This window comes from Callorhinus ursinus, unplaced genomic scaffold, assembly GCF_003265705.2.
Source record: "Callorhinus ursinus isolate GAN/ISIS: 27379988/994484 unplaced genomic scaffold, GSC_fseal_2.0 scaffold8, whole genome shotgun sequence".
In the NCBI taxonomy this organism is placed as follows: domain Eukaryota; kingdom Metazoa; phylum Chordata; class Mammalia; order Carnivora; family Otariidae; genus Callorhinus; species Callorhinus ursinus.
Genome location: NW_027397070.1, coordinates 45601161 through 45616224, shown reverse-complemented (window position 1 = coordinate 45616224; position 15064 = coordinate 45601161). Strand labels below are relative to the sequence as shown.

Below are 15064 nucleotides of genomic sequence, written 5' to 3'. Positions count from 1 at the left end.
ATGTTTGGGGTTCAAGTAGCATGATTAAATTACCCCCGAAGTTATAGAATTGGCCCCAATCCTACAACCACCCCAAGTTACCTTTCACCTCAGCCATTATAGATTTTCCCTACACCCCCCACCACCCAATTCCTTCAAACACGTCACATAATAATCTAGCCTTAAGAGAAACATCCTTTGGCACTTTAATAAATTTTCTAACATACAAACTCATAGTAACAAACAGGATACTGACCCCAGCCCTCCCCCCAACCTGAGGAAAGAGAACTCAAATGAAGGATGCAAATCCCAAATAAAAACATCTAATGTCTCAAAGCAGAATGACACAGCAAGTGCTACACAGTACACTGAAGCCTGGGGGTGATGATGAGGCTGGTGCTCTGAAATGATCAGGGATCAAAGTTACTTCTGCAGAAAGAGCTCCTTTTTCCACCTCCAACTTCTGCTTTTACTTTTGTGCTTAGATGAAGTGGTGATTCCTAGAAAACCGTCTGAAATTTGTGACATTAAAGCAGTCATAAAGGTAAATGTAAGCAGTCATAAAGGTAAATGGTTCTCAAGGTAAGAACATGAGTCCCCTCACCCCTCCCTCAGCCCCCTGCCAAAAAGGTGGTAATGGTGGTTAAGAGAATCACCACTGTCTTGCTTCCAGCAGTCAACAAGAAACTAGTTCAGGTTAGAGGCATCTTGGTGAGCAGCAGCCCCTTGTCATATAACATGGTTGCCAAGGAAAGCTGGTCCTCCACAGTGTCACAGGGCAGGTCCCCTACTCTCACAAACTCTGGGTAGGAGCGCAGCAAGAGTTCCATGGCATCAGCTTGCTGAGGGTATATCTCCAAGCACTTGGGCTCTTCCAGATGATAAACACGGGAGTTCTCCACTGTATAATAGAGAAACAAATGGCCTCCCTCACCCACCAGCCGAGCTATCCCATCCTGAAGCATGTGCACTTCTGTTTCTGTTGTCAACTGGGCCCCCACGTTCACAGGTTCGCCAGCCTCCCAGCGAATTGGGAGCCCATAAACACTTAGTGCCCTCTCCCTATCAGTCAGCACAGGGGGCAGAGAGTCGTGGATGAAGTCTTTGGCTCGCTGGTCAGCCACAGCATCGACAGGAGCAAAATGTCCCAAGCGGGCAACCAGGACTCGCACCTTCTCCATAAAAGCCGTTCTTCGGGGATCCTTAGAATCCGAGTGCTGGGCCCCCATGTAATCCATGAAGTCTCGGGGGAGACCCCTTCGGAATTCCACATTTTCTTCCATTGCAGCCTGCACTGCCAAAGGCAGTACGGCCTCCAGGAAGTCGCCCCAGGTATTGCGCTGGTACGTGGACAAGGTGAGGTGCAGAGAGTGCACTCCATCCTGGCATTCGGCTTGGTGAATGAAGCCCCGGGGAAAATAGAGCAAATCTCCAGGTTCCAGCACGGTCTGCAGCACCGGCTCACCGAGGTCGTCCTGGCTGAAGTTGGGACTGGAGGTCAGAGCCAGCTCCTCCGTCGGGACCCGGGGTCGGTACACGCGCCAGAGTTTCCTACCTTCCAGCTGCAGCACAAAAGCCTCGATGTCGTCGTAGTGGGGGGCAAAGCCCTGCGAGTTGGGGGGCGTGAGGTAAATGTTGGAGCCTGCCATGCTTCCAAACTGCTCCTGGAGCACAGCCAAAAACTGCCACACGGTGGTCGAGAAAGCCTGCGGACAGAGGAGGCGCAGGGAGCAGCCGGCCTGGTACAGAGACCAGGCGGCGGCGGGCAGCGCGCGGCCGGGCGGGTTGAGGGTCTCGCGCCGCCCGTTGACGTAGCGAGCGGCGTCCAGGTGCTGTCCGAACTGCACCTCCTCGTGGCGCAGCATGGAGTCCAGATCTGCGGTGGAGAAAAGCCCCTGGTAGTAGGCGTGGTCCTGCCGCCGCACCAGCACCGCCTCCCGCTCCCACAGGCGCCGGTAGAAATGGTCGGGCGGCATGGGCGAGATGAGCCACTCGAAGAGGCGCGCTGCCCGCCGCCGGCTGCTGGGGATGCGGTTCAGCTCGGCCAGGACGCGCTGCAGCGGGGAGTCCCAGGCCAGCTCCCCGCCCGTGCTGTCCACCTGCGGCCCCGGCATTGTGGCGGGGGCCACGGACTGCGGGGCGGCCGCCAAGTGCTGGGCATTGCACAGCAGGGCCGAGGATTCTACCACGCGGGCCGGCGCGGCGGGCACCTCCACCAGGCGCGCGGGCGGCGCGGAAGCCGGCACCAGGCGCGCGGGCAGGGCGGGCGCCTCCACCAGGCGGGCCGGCGGGGTCTGCGCCTCCACCAGGCGGGCCGGCGGGGTCTGCGCCTCCACCAGGGAGCGGGGTGTCTGGAGGGAGCGGGCCGCGGGCGAGGCCTCCAGCAGCTCTGCAGGCCCCAGGTGGCCATACGGCTCCCGCCGGGCCGCATCGGGGATGGCCGCCGCCCCACCAGGCAGCGGGTCCCCCGGATCGTCGACCGTCGACTCCACCCTCGAGTCCTCCGAGTCCTCGCTGGGCAGCGTCTGGGCCCTCAGTGCGGCCATGCGGGACGCCACGCTTCTCCTTAGCTGCCTTCGGATCTTCCTGGGCCTTAGGGGCAGGGCCAGGACCGACCCGCTATGCGGCTGCGGCTGGCGCCGGCGTCTCAACCTCCCGCGCCTCAACAGCCCCGTGCTAGCCCGGACCCCGTCCATGGCGGGAGCCCCTTCCGAGGCTGGCCGGGCTGGGCAGAAAAGGGATCTCGCTGGGAGCCGCTGCAGGGCACTCTGGGAAGGGGGCGCGGCCTCCAGCCGCCTCCGGGTTGGCCACGCCTGCCATTCTTCCACCCGGCGCCTCCCGCTCGCCCGGCTGACAATACTCGGCTTCTCACCAGAATAGTGGTGTCCCTGCCGAATTAGCAAGGGTTCCATATTTGCAGGGCAATTTAAAAACGAATTTGCTGGGGACTCCGGGAGAAAGAAAGTTGTCTACTTATTTAACACTTCTTCTTTAATCTCTGTATATTGGGGTGTTCCCTAGGACGTCCTCATTTCTGAACAGCGTGTTCTCCCCCAACTTTGCACGGGAACGCGCACAATTCCTATTTTCGAGGAATGTTCTTGGGCAAAGATCGAGATTCCTCGGGCAAAGTTCAAACCTCGGGTCCACCGGGTCTTCTTTCTCAGCAGATGACGTCACTGATTGACCCCCTAATTTCCTTCTTTCCTTTGACCAATACAAAAATCTCCGTCTTTTGAGGGTGGGGGGAGCCCCTGGCCGGCTCCGAATGTAGAGCAGAGCGTGTGATCCTTGATCTCAGAGTTGTGAGTTCAAGCCCCACGTTGGGGGTGGAGCCTACCTTAAAAAAAAAAAAGGATATACAAAATCTGAGTCATTGCCCTCTATGATATGGGAAAGAAGTTATAAGCGTTTCTACGTGCGTTCTTGATATCTACCCTTTCCACCCCATCTGAGGTTTTGTTTCATTAGCTGCGACTTCTCTCCTCAGAATCTTCGATCACACCTTCTCTGAATCTTAAACTGACCTCTTAAATCTGACGCTCTCATTTAACAGGCACTATTAAATGTGGTAGGCATGAGGGTGCAATTGTTGAGAACAGCAAGGTCACTATTCTCTGTAAATATTGTTGCTTTGTACATGAAGATTGTGTCTTCATTTGAATCATCTGAGATAAATTCCCAGGAATGGAATTGCTGGGTCAAAGGGCAAGATAGCTTTTGTGATTGTTAATACGTTTTACCAAACTCCCTTCAAAAGGGTTTACCAAATTGCCCTTCTGAAGAATTTACAGTTTTGCAAGCAATTAGGAGTATGTTAGACTACATCTGTTCGATCCTTCCATCCTCTTCAGTCACACTCCTATCCAAACACTTGCCAAAGCTTTTATGTTTTACCCCTGTCCACGTGTCACATTCACCTTTTTAAATTTCTGACTGTAATATGGTCTAATACAGTGGTCCTCAAATGGGGTGATTTTGCCTCCCAGGAAACACTGGGGATGGGGCGGAATGTTAAAATATGCAGTGGGTAGAGGCCAGACATGCTGTTAAACACCTGCAGTGCAAAGGACACTCTCCCCCACCAGATATTTATCTGACCCAGAATGTCACTAGTGCCTAGTGCTGAGACTAAGAAACCTTGGTCTATTATAAGTAGTTTCCCAACTGGTCTCTAACTTTGATCCTCCCTATGCCAGTTTATAACACAGATAGCAACAAATTTTCTCAAATTGTGGCCCCAGATTTGCCATTACCTCACTCAAAACCCATCTGGTACTCCATCGACTAATCTGAGCTCCTCAGCTAGGTTCTGAAGTCACGTAATGTCACAGCTTTATCAGTCACAATTCCCCTAAGCTCTACTTCTAGAAGTTTAACTATTTGCTGTTCCTTGCCTGTGTTCGCCATACCTTTCTTTACTCATGCTGTTTCCCCTAAATGCTGTCCTCCAAATGTCTTTTGTGAAAACCCTTATTAAAGCCCATTTCACATTCCATCTCCTCCTCAAAGGCCCTCGCATCTCTCTAATCGCAAGAGAACTTTGAACTTTCACGTGAACTTAGCACCTTGTGCCTTGTATTGGTATATTATGTACTTGTCATTTTCCTTCCTAAACTCTTTCAAGGATGGTGGGATTTCAAAGAAAGGACTGTTGTATGCCTTTTTCTCTTGAGTTTAGTATACTGCCTTTCATACAGGAGGTGCACAGGAAATGTTTGCGGGAAGCAGACCAACTAGAATTGATTCCTTCTCACTCATTATCTGCGGCATTAGCTGAGTCAAGTTACTCTCTCTGGTCTCAGTAATCTCATCTGTAAAATGGGAATAATAATTGAACCTACTTCTTTTTTTTAAGATTTTATTTATTTATTTGTCAGAGAGAGACAGCGAGAGAGGGAACACAAGCAGGGGGAGTGGGAGAGGGAGAAGCAGACTTCCCACCGAGCAGGGAGCCTGATGTGGGGCTTGATCCCAGGACCCCGTGATCATGACCCGAGCCAAAGGCAGACACTTAACGACTGAGCCACCCAGGCTCTCCTGAACCGACTTCTTCAATGAGTTGTTGTAAGGATAAAATAATGCATCTAAGGCACTTAGCACAGGGTCTGGTACAGAGCTAAACTCTTAAAAAATGATAGCTATGGGCGCCTGGGTGGCTCAGTTGGTTAAGCGACTGCCTTCGGCTCAGGTCATGATCCCGGAGTCCCGGGATCGAGTCCCACATCGGGCTCCCGGCTCAGCGGGGAGCCTGCTTCTCCCTCTGACCTTCTCCCCTCTCATGCTCTCTATCTCTCATTCTCTCTCTCTCAAATAAATAAATAAAATCTTTAAAAAAAATGATAGCTATAGTAATAATAATTTATTATTATGGAGCAAAGCCCTGTAAGATGGCTTGTGTGCCCCTAGCCTGGTTTGGGGGACCTTGGAGTGGGGTGTGGGGATGTGGAGATTAAGATTATTTTTGCATATGTTCCGTGGAAATTTAAGTAAATCATATCAGACAAGTCCATCGTGTGAGGAACAGACCAGGAATCGAAGTATGAGCTAGGGTGGGGTGGGGGGAGCAGTATGAGCTGATACGAAATGATAGTCTCCCAACTCCTGTACCCTAGTTTAGGGCTGCAGTGTCTAGAAAGGACAGCAGGAGGGGCAGCCCTCTTCCTAACTGACACACCGGCTGTGTGCGCTGGCAAGGCCGTAATATCAGATCCCTTGGGGAAATGTTGAAGAGGGCAGGTCTGGTTTGTCACTGGGAGTTTTAATTGCCTTTTCAGAGGGAGTGGTTTTCAATACACATCCTGCAGTGAACTAGGGGGATGAGCTGTTCTCCTCGGCTCACAAAGCTGGGTTATAAACTCAGCTAGGAGGGGGCTGTGAATGTATCTTTTCTACATCCGGTACAAACATCTCCTCCTCCCAGTCCTTCCTGTGACCTCATCTTTTTCTTTTTTCAATATTTTGTGATTTCCTCAAAGAATGTTGTTGCTATCTGTTTTAGAGATTCCCTTGTGACTGAGAGGCATCTTTTGGAGCCTGACTTATTTTAAATTTCATCACTTTTCCTGTGGTGCTACTTAGTTCTCACTCTAAGAGCAGATACTAATAACCATCTTCAGAAATACAATTGAATGACATGGAGTAATGTTCTTAATGTATCACTGGCTGGGGAAATAAAAGACAAAATAAGTATTGTAGTAGGATCCCATTCGGGGGACATTTACGTATGTATAATGTGTGTGTGTATACCTGTCTAACCATACATCCATCCATACTGTTAAAAAACAAAATTTGAATACATTTGAAGACCTAATTGGCTTTATTTAACAATTTATGAATCAGGCAGCATCCCATCTAGCAAGTAGCAAGGAGCTCCAAGTTGTACAAAATGGCAGGTTTCTTGCTGGCAGAAAGAGGGTGGGACAAAGGAGTTAATGCAGTTTACCTCACTGGTGCAGATCTGGAAATTCCAAACTAATTGGTATAAAATTCCACTGCTGGGAATGGCTAGAAGTGCAATTAGGTTAGGTATTGAGGCTTGGTGGGGTTTAGCAAAAGTAACTCCACTGAGGCCTGTTGTTTCTTTCTAAGAATACATACTACTCAAGAAAGTTGGGGAGTCTTGGGCACCTGGGTGGCTCAGTTGGTTGAGCGACTGCCTTCGGCTCAGGTCATGATCCTGGAGTCCCTGGATTGAGTCCTGCATCCGCCTCCCTGCTCGGCGGGGGGTCTGCTTCTCCCTCTGACCCTGCCCCCTCTCAGGTGCTCTCTCTCTCTCTCAAATAAATAAATAAAATCTTTTAAAAAAATGTCACAGCTTGTGCTATACATACCTCCCCCAAATTAAGTCAGAATTTCTGAGGGTGAACTCCGACATCCGTAGATTTTATTTTATTTTTTTTAAGATTTTATTTATTTATTTGACACAGAGAGAGAGAGCACAAGCAGCAGAGCATCAGGCAGAGGGAGAGGGAGAAGCAGACTCCCCGCTGAGCGGGGAGCCCCAGGCAGAACTCGATCCCAGGACCCTGAGCCGAAGGCAGACGCCTAACCAACTGAGCCACCCAGGCGCCCCGACATCTGTAGATTTTAAAAGCTTCACGAGTCATTCTAATATGCAATCAGGATAGAAAATAACTGGTAAGGATGAAATAATGTTGCTTGTGTGAGGCAGGGTACCCCAGGGTCCTGTAATCGAGTTCCTCACTGGACTTATTGCTCAGCGGGAAGTCTGCTTCTCCCTCTGCTCTTTCCCCTGCTTGTGTGCATGCTCGCTCTCTCTCTCTCTCTGACAAATAAATAAATAAAACCTTAAAAAAAACTGGTTTAAAAAAAATACAGTGCTTTCTAAGCAACAAACTTCACGTTCCCAAACTCATTTCATTTTTCGTGATCTCGAATCATTGCCTGCCTTGCTCTTCTGGTTTTTTTGAATCAACAGAATTCCCCTTTAAATAAATCAAAGGAATCTGACATTAAGATTATAGAAGTTAATAATTGTTCATCAGAGAAGCTGCTATAGAAAACAAGCTGAATAAAGGCAACTCCATGTTTAAGCTTACATAGAATGATCTGAAGCCTCTCGGGAAAATGCCCCAAATTATCTCCCCTGCGAAAACCCATTGTTAGATAGTCATTCCTTTGGATCAGTCACTGACTTTTTTACTCATTCTTTATTTAAAATTCAAATACACTGGGAGGGTATATGAGTTTGCTAGGACTGTCATAACAAAATACTACAGACTTGATGGCTTAAACAAAAATTTATTTTCTCACAGTTCTGGAGACTGGAAGTCTGAGGTATTGGCAGAGCTGGTTTCTGAGAGCTGGCCCCTTGATTTGTCGGAAGGCTGTCTTCTCCCTGTTTTCACATGGTCTTTCCTCTGTACAAGTCTGTGTCCAAATTTCCTTCTTTTATGTCATATTGGATTAGGGTCCACTTTAAATGATCTCATTTTAACTTAATTACCCCTCTAAAGACTATCTCCAAATATCACATTCTGAGATACTAGGGGTTAGGACTTCAACGTATGAATCTGGGAGGGAGGGGACACACTTGAGCCCATAATGATACCAGCTGCCTGGGTCTGAGGACCCAGGGGGCGTCCACAGGACCAGCCGGGAGGATCCTTGGCTTCACACAGGATAGAACTCAAATGTGAGTGGGCAGGAAGTGAGAGCAGAGTTTACTGAAGACAGAGAGAGTGCAGATGCAGGCAGAGTGTCTGGGAGACTCAGAAAGGAAAGAAGAGTAAGTCTCGTCTTTGCTTGGGGTCTGGAGTTTTTATTGAGGACAGCAGTCTGGTGTACGAGTCCTCTCCAGCATCCAGGAACTGGTCAAAACGGGGATGAGTGCTCAGATGTCCTCTATAAGTCACTCATGCCCCTGGAGCCGGGGGTCTTGGCGTCAGGAGTCAGTGGTGTCTGGAGCCCGTGGTACATGACCACCCCACCCGGTCAGTCCTTAGATATTGTAGTACTGGGAGACTCCGAAGAAATCATAAGCTCCTTGACTTTACAAGGAGGACATACAATATTTGTGCTAGAAGCCATGATGCAGGGCAGGAGTACAGGTCCTAGTGAGAAGACAAACAGGGAAAGGAGCAAAAACAAACAAACAAACAACAACAACAAAAACCCAAACAGCTTTTTTTCGTGGGGTCCCTTCAGTTTCCCTATCTCAATAACAGAGGGGTGTTGTATTCGAAAAACCATTTTCCCCTCTTGTATAAAGAAAAACCCAGTTCTTTCCTCCGCCTGTGTCTTTTTTATGTGTCTCCTTTACCCTTTGCCTACAGAACATTTAAAACACTTCATTTCTGACACTCTGGTCACCAAATACATGAGGGTTTTCCCCCCACCACAAGCAATTCTCTGCAACACCAGCTCGGGGTCCCACAACTTAACCAAATTCGAACGCTATCTACCTGGAGATAGCATCTGATTCCACAGGTTAGGGGCTCAGGCCCACTAGATTGTTCCCACCCTACTTCAGATGCCAGTTACAAGTAGTAGGTCCCCAGGTTGCCCTCAATTTCTGTCCAATTTGACTACAAATCAAACAGCGTTGTGAGGATCCCACAGCCCCCTCCTCAGGTTCAAGTAATTTCTTAGGGTGGCTCACAAAACTTGGAAACACACTGACCAGTTTATTAAGGATATGATAAGGGAGACAGATGAATAGCCAGACCAAGAGCTACATAGGGGGAGGTCTGGGAGGGTCCTGACAGCAGGAGCTTCTGTCCCTGTGGAGTTGGGGTATGTGTCACACTCCTGGTGTAGATGTTTCACCAACCAGAAACTCTGTGGGCTCCATACTGTTGGTATTTTTATGGAGGCTTCCTCACACAGGCATGATTAATTATTAACTTGGTTTCTAGCCCCTTTCCCCTCTCTAAAGGATGAGGGGTGGGCCGAAAATCCCAAGCTTCTAATCATGGCTTGGTCTTTCTGGTGACCAACCTCAACCCAGAAGCCAGTCTAGGGTTGCCTCAATAGACCAAAAGATGCTCCACATGCTCTTATCACTTAAGAATTTACAAAGTTTTTTTTTTTAAGATTTTATTTATTTATTTGACAGAGAGATACATAGTGAGAGAGGGAACACAAGCAGGGGGAGTGGGAGAGGGAGAAGCAGGCTTCCCGTGGAGCAGGGAGCCCGGTGTGGGGCTCGATCCCAGGACCCCGGGATCATGACCTGAGCTGAAGGCAGACGTTAACGACTGAGCCACCCAGGCGCCCCAATTTACAAAGGTCTTAAGAGAAGAAAACAAAACAAAACAAAATAAAAAAACCCAAAGGTTTTAAGAGCCCTCTGTCAGGGGAGGGGTCAAAGACAAATATTAGAACAAGAAATGCTCTTAGTGTTCTTGTTATTAGGAAATTATGAGGGTTTCAGTACTCTGTGCCAGGAATGGGTGGTGGGAGAGACCAATATATATTTTTCCTATTATCTCACAAGCAATATGTACTGAATCACAAGTTCCTTTAAGTACTTTTCCTTCGTGAAGGAAGGATAATATAAGAGGTTGTTGAAAGGGGAATAGGAAAAAAAGTGAAATAAAAGGAAAAAAAGAAAACAAAGGTCCAGGGCCATGGTTCTCCACCCAGTGGTTTTGCCCCCAGGGGACATTTGGTGTTGTCTAGAGACATTTTTTTGGTTGTCACAACAGGGGGTTGTTGCCAGCATATAACTGGTAGAGGCTAGAGATGCTAACATGCTGCAGTGTACAGTAGAGCCCTACAACAAAGACTTATCAGCCCAAATGTCTATGATATCAAGATTGAGAAACCCTGGGATAAACTTTGGGATGATTGCCTCAGTATAAAAATTTGAATGTCTTTAAACCCAGTAATTGTACTTTTAGGAATCTGTCCTTTGAAATATTCACCCATGTGCGCCTGGCTGGCTTAGTTGGTAGAGCGTGCAACTCTTGATCTTGGGGTTGTAAGTTCAAGCCCCACAGTGGGTGGAGGGATTACTTAAAAATAAAATATTTAGGGGCGCCTGGGTGGTTCAGTCGGTTAAGAGTCTGTCTTTGGCTCAGGTCGTGATCCCAGGGTGCTGGGATGGAGCCCCACGTCAGGCTCCCTGCTCAGCGGAACGTCTGCTTCTCCCTCTCCCTCTGACTCTCCCCTGCTGCTGGTACTCCTGCGTGCTCTCTCTCTCAAATAAATAAATAAATAAATAAATAAATAATAAAAAATAGAATCTTTAAAGAAGAAAAAAGAAAATATTCACCCATGTGTACAAAGATACACAGATGTTCATTGCTCATAATTTCAAAATTGGAAATGATTCAAATGCCTATTAATTGGCAATTTTTAAAAAGAATGACAAGGAAAGATGTTTAAAATATATTGTAAATTGAGGGGCACCTGGGTGGCTCAGTTGGTTAAGTTCCCAACTCTTGATTTCAGCTCAAGTCATGATCTCAGAGCTGTGAGATTGAGCTCCACACTGGGTATGGAACCTGCTTAAGAATCTCTTTCTCCCTCTCCCTTTGCCTCTCCCCACCTAAAAAAAAAAAAAAAAAAAAAAATATATATAAATAAATTGAAAAAATGCCGAACAATATATATGTTGTCTTATTTTTTGTTAAACAAACAACTCGTGGGGCGCCTGGGTGGCTCAGTTGGTTAAGCATCTGCCTTTGGCTCAGGTCATGATCCCGGGGTCCTGTCTCTTTGCTCAGCGGAGAGTCTGCTTCTCCCTTTGCCTGCCGCTCCCCCTGCTTATCTGCTTGCTCGCTTGCTCTCTCTCTCTGTGTCAAATAAATAAATAAAAATCTTAAAAAACCTACAACTCATATACATTTATATATGGTTTATTTTTTATTTACTTATTTTTTGAAAAATTTTTTAATTTTATGTAATCTCTACACTCAATGTGGGTTTGAATTTACAACCCCGAGATCAAGAGTCACATGCTCTGCAGACTGAGCCAGCCCGGCACCCTAGTTTCTTTAAAAACATATATGTTGTGTGCATATGTATGTGTATCTGCACAGCTGAATATCTGGAAAGATATATATAACAAACTGAAGACAGAGGTTGCCTCTGGGAATGGGATTATTGACAATAGAAGAACTTTCATGTTTAATTCATCTATTTCTGATTTATTTTGCTTAAGGCCTCAAGGACCAGGCCTTTGCTTTGGCAAATGTGAGACAGATTACAGTTTAGCTTTGAGATTACTGATTTACTAATTTGTAAGACTAATTTATCCAATTAGAATAAATCAGGGGTCAACAAACTGTGGCCCTCTGACCAAATCCAGCCTGTCTCCTGTTTTTTTATACACTCTGTGGACTGGAATGATTTTTATATTTTTGAATGGTTGAAAAAATCAGAAGGAGAATAATATTTTGTCACATAAAATGTATAGAAAACTCAAATGGCAGTGCCCACATGTAAACCTATATTGGAACACAGCCACACTCATTCATTACAAACTGCCTGTGGCTACTTTTATGCTACAACAGCAGAGTTGAGTGGTTTTGAGACAGACCATCTGACCCTCAAAACCTAAGATATTTACTATCTGGCCCTTTATAGAAAAAGCCCGCCAAGTCCTGATACAAATCATGAAAAATGCTGTCTAGAATGTTGAACTTCCAACTCTTTTGCTTTACGTACCCTCTAAAAGAATTGTGAAAAGCTTTGTTGTCTTTTTAACTTTTTAAATTGACCTCCAAAGTAGTTTCATTTTGGGATACCTGGCTGGCTCAGTCAGTAGAACACGTGACTCTTGATATCAGGGTCATGAGTTCAAGCCCCACATTGGCTATAGAGATTACTTAAAAAAAATTTTTTTAAAGATTTTATTTATTTATTCATAAAAGACAGAGAGAGAAGCAGAGGGAGAAGCAGGCTCCCCGCTGAGCAGGGAGCCCAATGTGGGAATCGATCCCAGGACCCTGGGATCATGACCTGAGCCGAAGGCAGCCGCTTAACCATCTGAGCCACCCAGGCACCCAAGATTACTTAAAATTTTTTTTAAAAAATCTTAAAAAAAAGTGTTTTCATTTTAAGTTTAAATAGATGCAAAGGATCTAATTTATTCTAGCATTTACACGTTGCTGTTTTATTATTTAAAGAGAGGTGTGCACGAGTGGTGGAGATGTGGAGGGAGAGAGAGAGAGAGAATCTCAAGCAGACTCTCTGCTCACTGGGGAGCCCAACAATGTGTGAGGGTCCTTTTCTCTACAGAGGATATCCCTTTTATTCGCCCATGGAGTAATGCAGAAAACTTGACTGATAGAACAACCTAGACTCCCGAGAATGCTATAACCTGGGTACAAGCTCAACCCTGGCCATCACTACATTGGTTTATGGGGTTGAGATAGAGCAGTGCTTTGTCCCCTGGGACTGTTCACCCTGAGTGAATGCACCTTCTCAGCACGTCCCAGGAATAGGTCTCTTTAGTCACAGATACAAGGGCGTCCCATCACTGCTGCTACTTCTGCTTAATAGTAAAGACATTAAAAATGCAGGCTAACCCCAAAGGTCATCACACAGATGCCCAAGCCTTCTTGGGTGGGAAATTCAGGCATATTTGCCACGTTAGGCTTCTGACGGGGGTCAAAGGAGGACAGGTCCTGAAGTCATAAATTCTACTTTCTTATTTATTGTACTAGTTCATAGAGCTATTCTGATAAACTGTGGCTGAAGAGGCTTTCTCTTTGGGTCTACCTTTTACATGAGACCATGTGTTCGGCATAGGCATAGGCACTCATGTGTTAATATTTCTCTGCAGCCTGTGAGGCCCCGCACACCAAATCCCTGGTCACAGAGTCCAGTCGTGGACCTACACACAAGAAGCAGAGGTCAATTGTCATCTGTGAAAGATCTGAGCACTGCCCGGGAAAAAAGGATTATGGTGGGACCATTTGGATCTGACAACCCGGATCTCTAGATGGGTAAATACGCAAACATTTTTTTCCAGGGTCATGTGCTCTTCCCCTGGAAGGAAAGGTGATCATTTCTAGCATGAGCCCTTCTCTTACACCAAGACAGACAACAGTGGACCCATTCTGTTTTTTTAATTGATCTTGTACAATCTTTTTGTCATTATGTTTATAAAGAAAAATCTATTTAACAGTAGTCCTGGTTTTTTAATGTGCACCGTTTACACAGAGGCTTAAAGAAAATTGACATCACATTAGGTAATCGAACCTATTTTTCCATACCCTAGAAAAGTTATATACTAATTATAGGTCAGAGCTCCGAATTTTACTAGAGTAGAAATATTAAAAGACCCATCATTCTTTGCAAGCTATATGAAGAGGCCTCTGAAACCCAAACTAGAATACCATTTGTCTATGAAAGGGACAGCTTAGGTGATTTTTTTTTTTTTAATCTACAAGTCTAGTCTTGTTCTAGAGCAAGTTCTTTACAAGAGTGTTACAGGAAGACCAGGCTGGTATGATCATTCTCCTTCGCACCACATACATGGGCATATGAACACTCTGAGATCCCTTGGAAGCATCACTGAAGTTTCACGATGCTAATTGACAATTCTCGGGAGCCTCAACATACCCTCACGCTTTCAAGATTTTGACATGATGGAAGAGGTGCAGACTATATATGTATCACCAGATGGGGTTCTGTCAGAGCATACTGATGTAGGCGGGCCAGGGCAGGGAACCAGAGGGGGTCCTGCAGGACCAACCAAGAGGATCCTTGGCTTCACGCAGGATAGAAATCAAACTTGAGCCAGCAGCAAGTGAGAGCAGAGTTTATTGAAAGCATAGAGAGAGCAGATACCGATGGAGCATTTGGGAGACCCCGGAAGGGAAAGGAGCATGAGTCTCATCTTTGCTCGAGGTCTGGAGTTTTTATTGAGGATGGTAGTTTCATCTACGAGTCCTCTCTGGCATCCAGGAACTGGTCAAAACGAGGATGAGTGCTCAGGTGTCCTCCATAGGTCATTCATGCCCCTGGAGCCAGGGGTCTTGGCGTCAGGAGTCAGTGGTGTCTGGAGCCCGTGGTACATGACCACCCCACCCGGTCAGTACTTAGATACTCTTGTGCTGGGAGACTCTGAAGAAATCATAAGCTCCTTGACCTTACAAGGAGGACATACAGTATTTGTGCTAGAAGCCATGACGCAGGGCAGGAGTACAGGTCCTAGTGAGAAGACAAACAGGGAAAGGAGCGAAGAATAAAACCAGCTTTTTCCGTGGGGTCCCTTCAAGTTCCTTGTCTCCACACAATACCAAGAGAAAAAAATCACTACGGGAGAGGAGAGACCCGGTATGCAAAGTAGTGTGACTCCAGCTTTCTTCCCTAAAAATTGATTGTTATTTACACCTTAAAGAGCTTTGGGACATTTAGAGATGAAAATACAGGAAATGCGAATCGCTCCTTTTTTCTTCCCTTGATCACATCCCCTCTTCTGGTGGCACTGTCATCACCAGCAATATAAAAAGCAACCATTTCCACTAGGAATGCCTCACAGCTATGGGACACGGGGGTTAAAAGGACTTTGGGGGAGTAGCAGTTAACCGCGTTAACAGAAAATCTTTCCTTTTCCTGACCCGCGTAACCCATGTTTTTATTTATTAGTTTACACATTCCATCC

The 15064-nt window shown here is 46.5% G+C and overlaps 2 protein-coding genes across 7 annotated transcripts in view; one reads left to right on the top strand and one right to left on the bottom strand.

Moving 5' to 3' along the window:
* The window catches only part of RIOX1 (ribosomal oxygenase 1), a 31763-nt gene extending 29033 nt beyond the window's left edge, over positions 1 to 2730 (bottom strand). For 5 of the 6 annotated variants that reach the window (XM_073895526.1, XM_073895528.1, XM_073895527.1 and 2 more), the window contains exon 1: positions 236 to 2730. In XM_073895526.1, coding sequence (XP_073751627.1) covers positions 672 to 2675 — 2004 coding nt within the window. In that variant the 5' untranslated portion in view covers positions 2676 to 2730 and the 3' untranslated portion in view covers positions 236 to 671. The remainder of the gene's footprint in view (positions 1 to 235) is intronic. The other variant, XM_073895524.1, reaches the window with a different exon arrangement.
* The window catches only part of HEATR4 (HEAT repeat containing 4), a 34992-nt gene extending 21489 nt beyond the window's left edge, over positions 1 to 13503 (top strand). Inside the window, exons 15-16 of the mRNA XM_073895523.1 lie at positions 465 to 523; positions 13238 to 13503. Of these exons, the coding sequence (XP_073751624.1) occupies positions 465 to 523; positions 13238 to 13396 (218 nt within the window). The 3' untranslated portion in view covers positions 13397 to 13503. The remainder of the gene's footprint in view (positions 1 to 464; positions 524 to 13237) is intronic.
* Positions 13504 to 15064: the final 1561 nt, after the last annotated feature.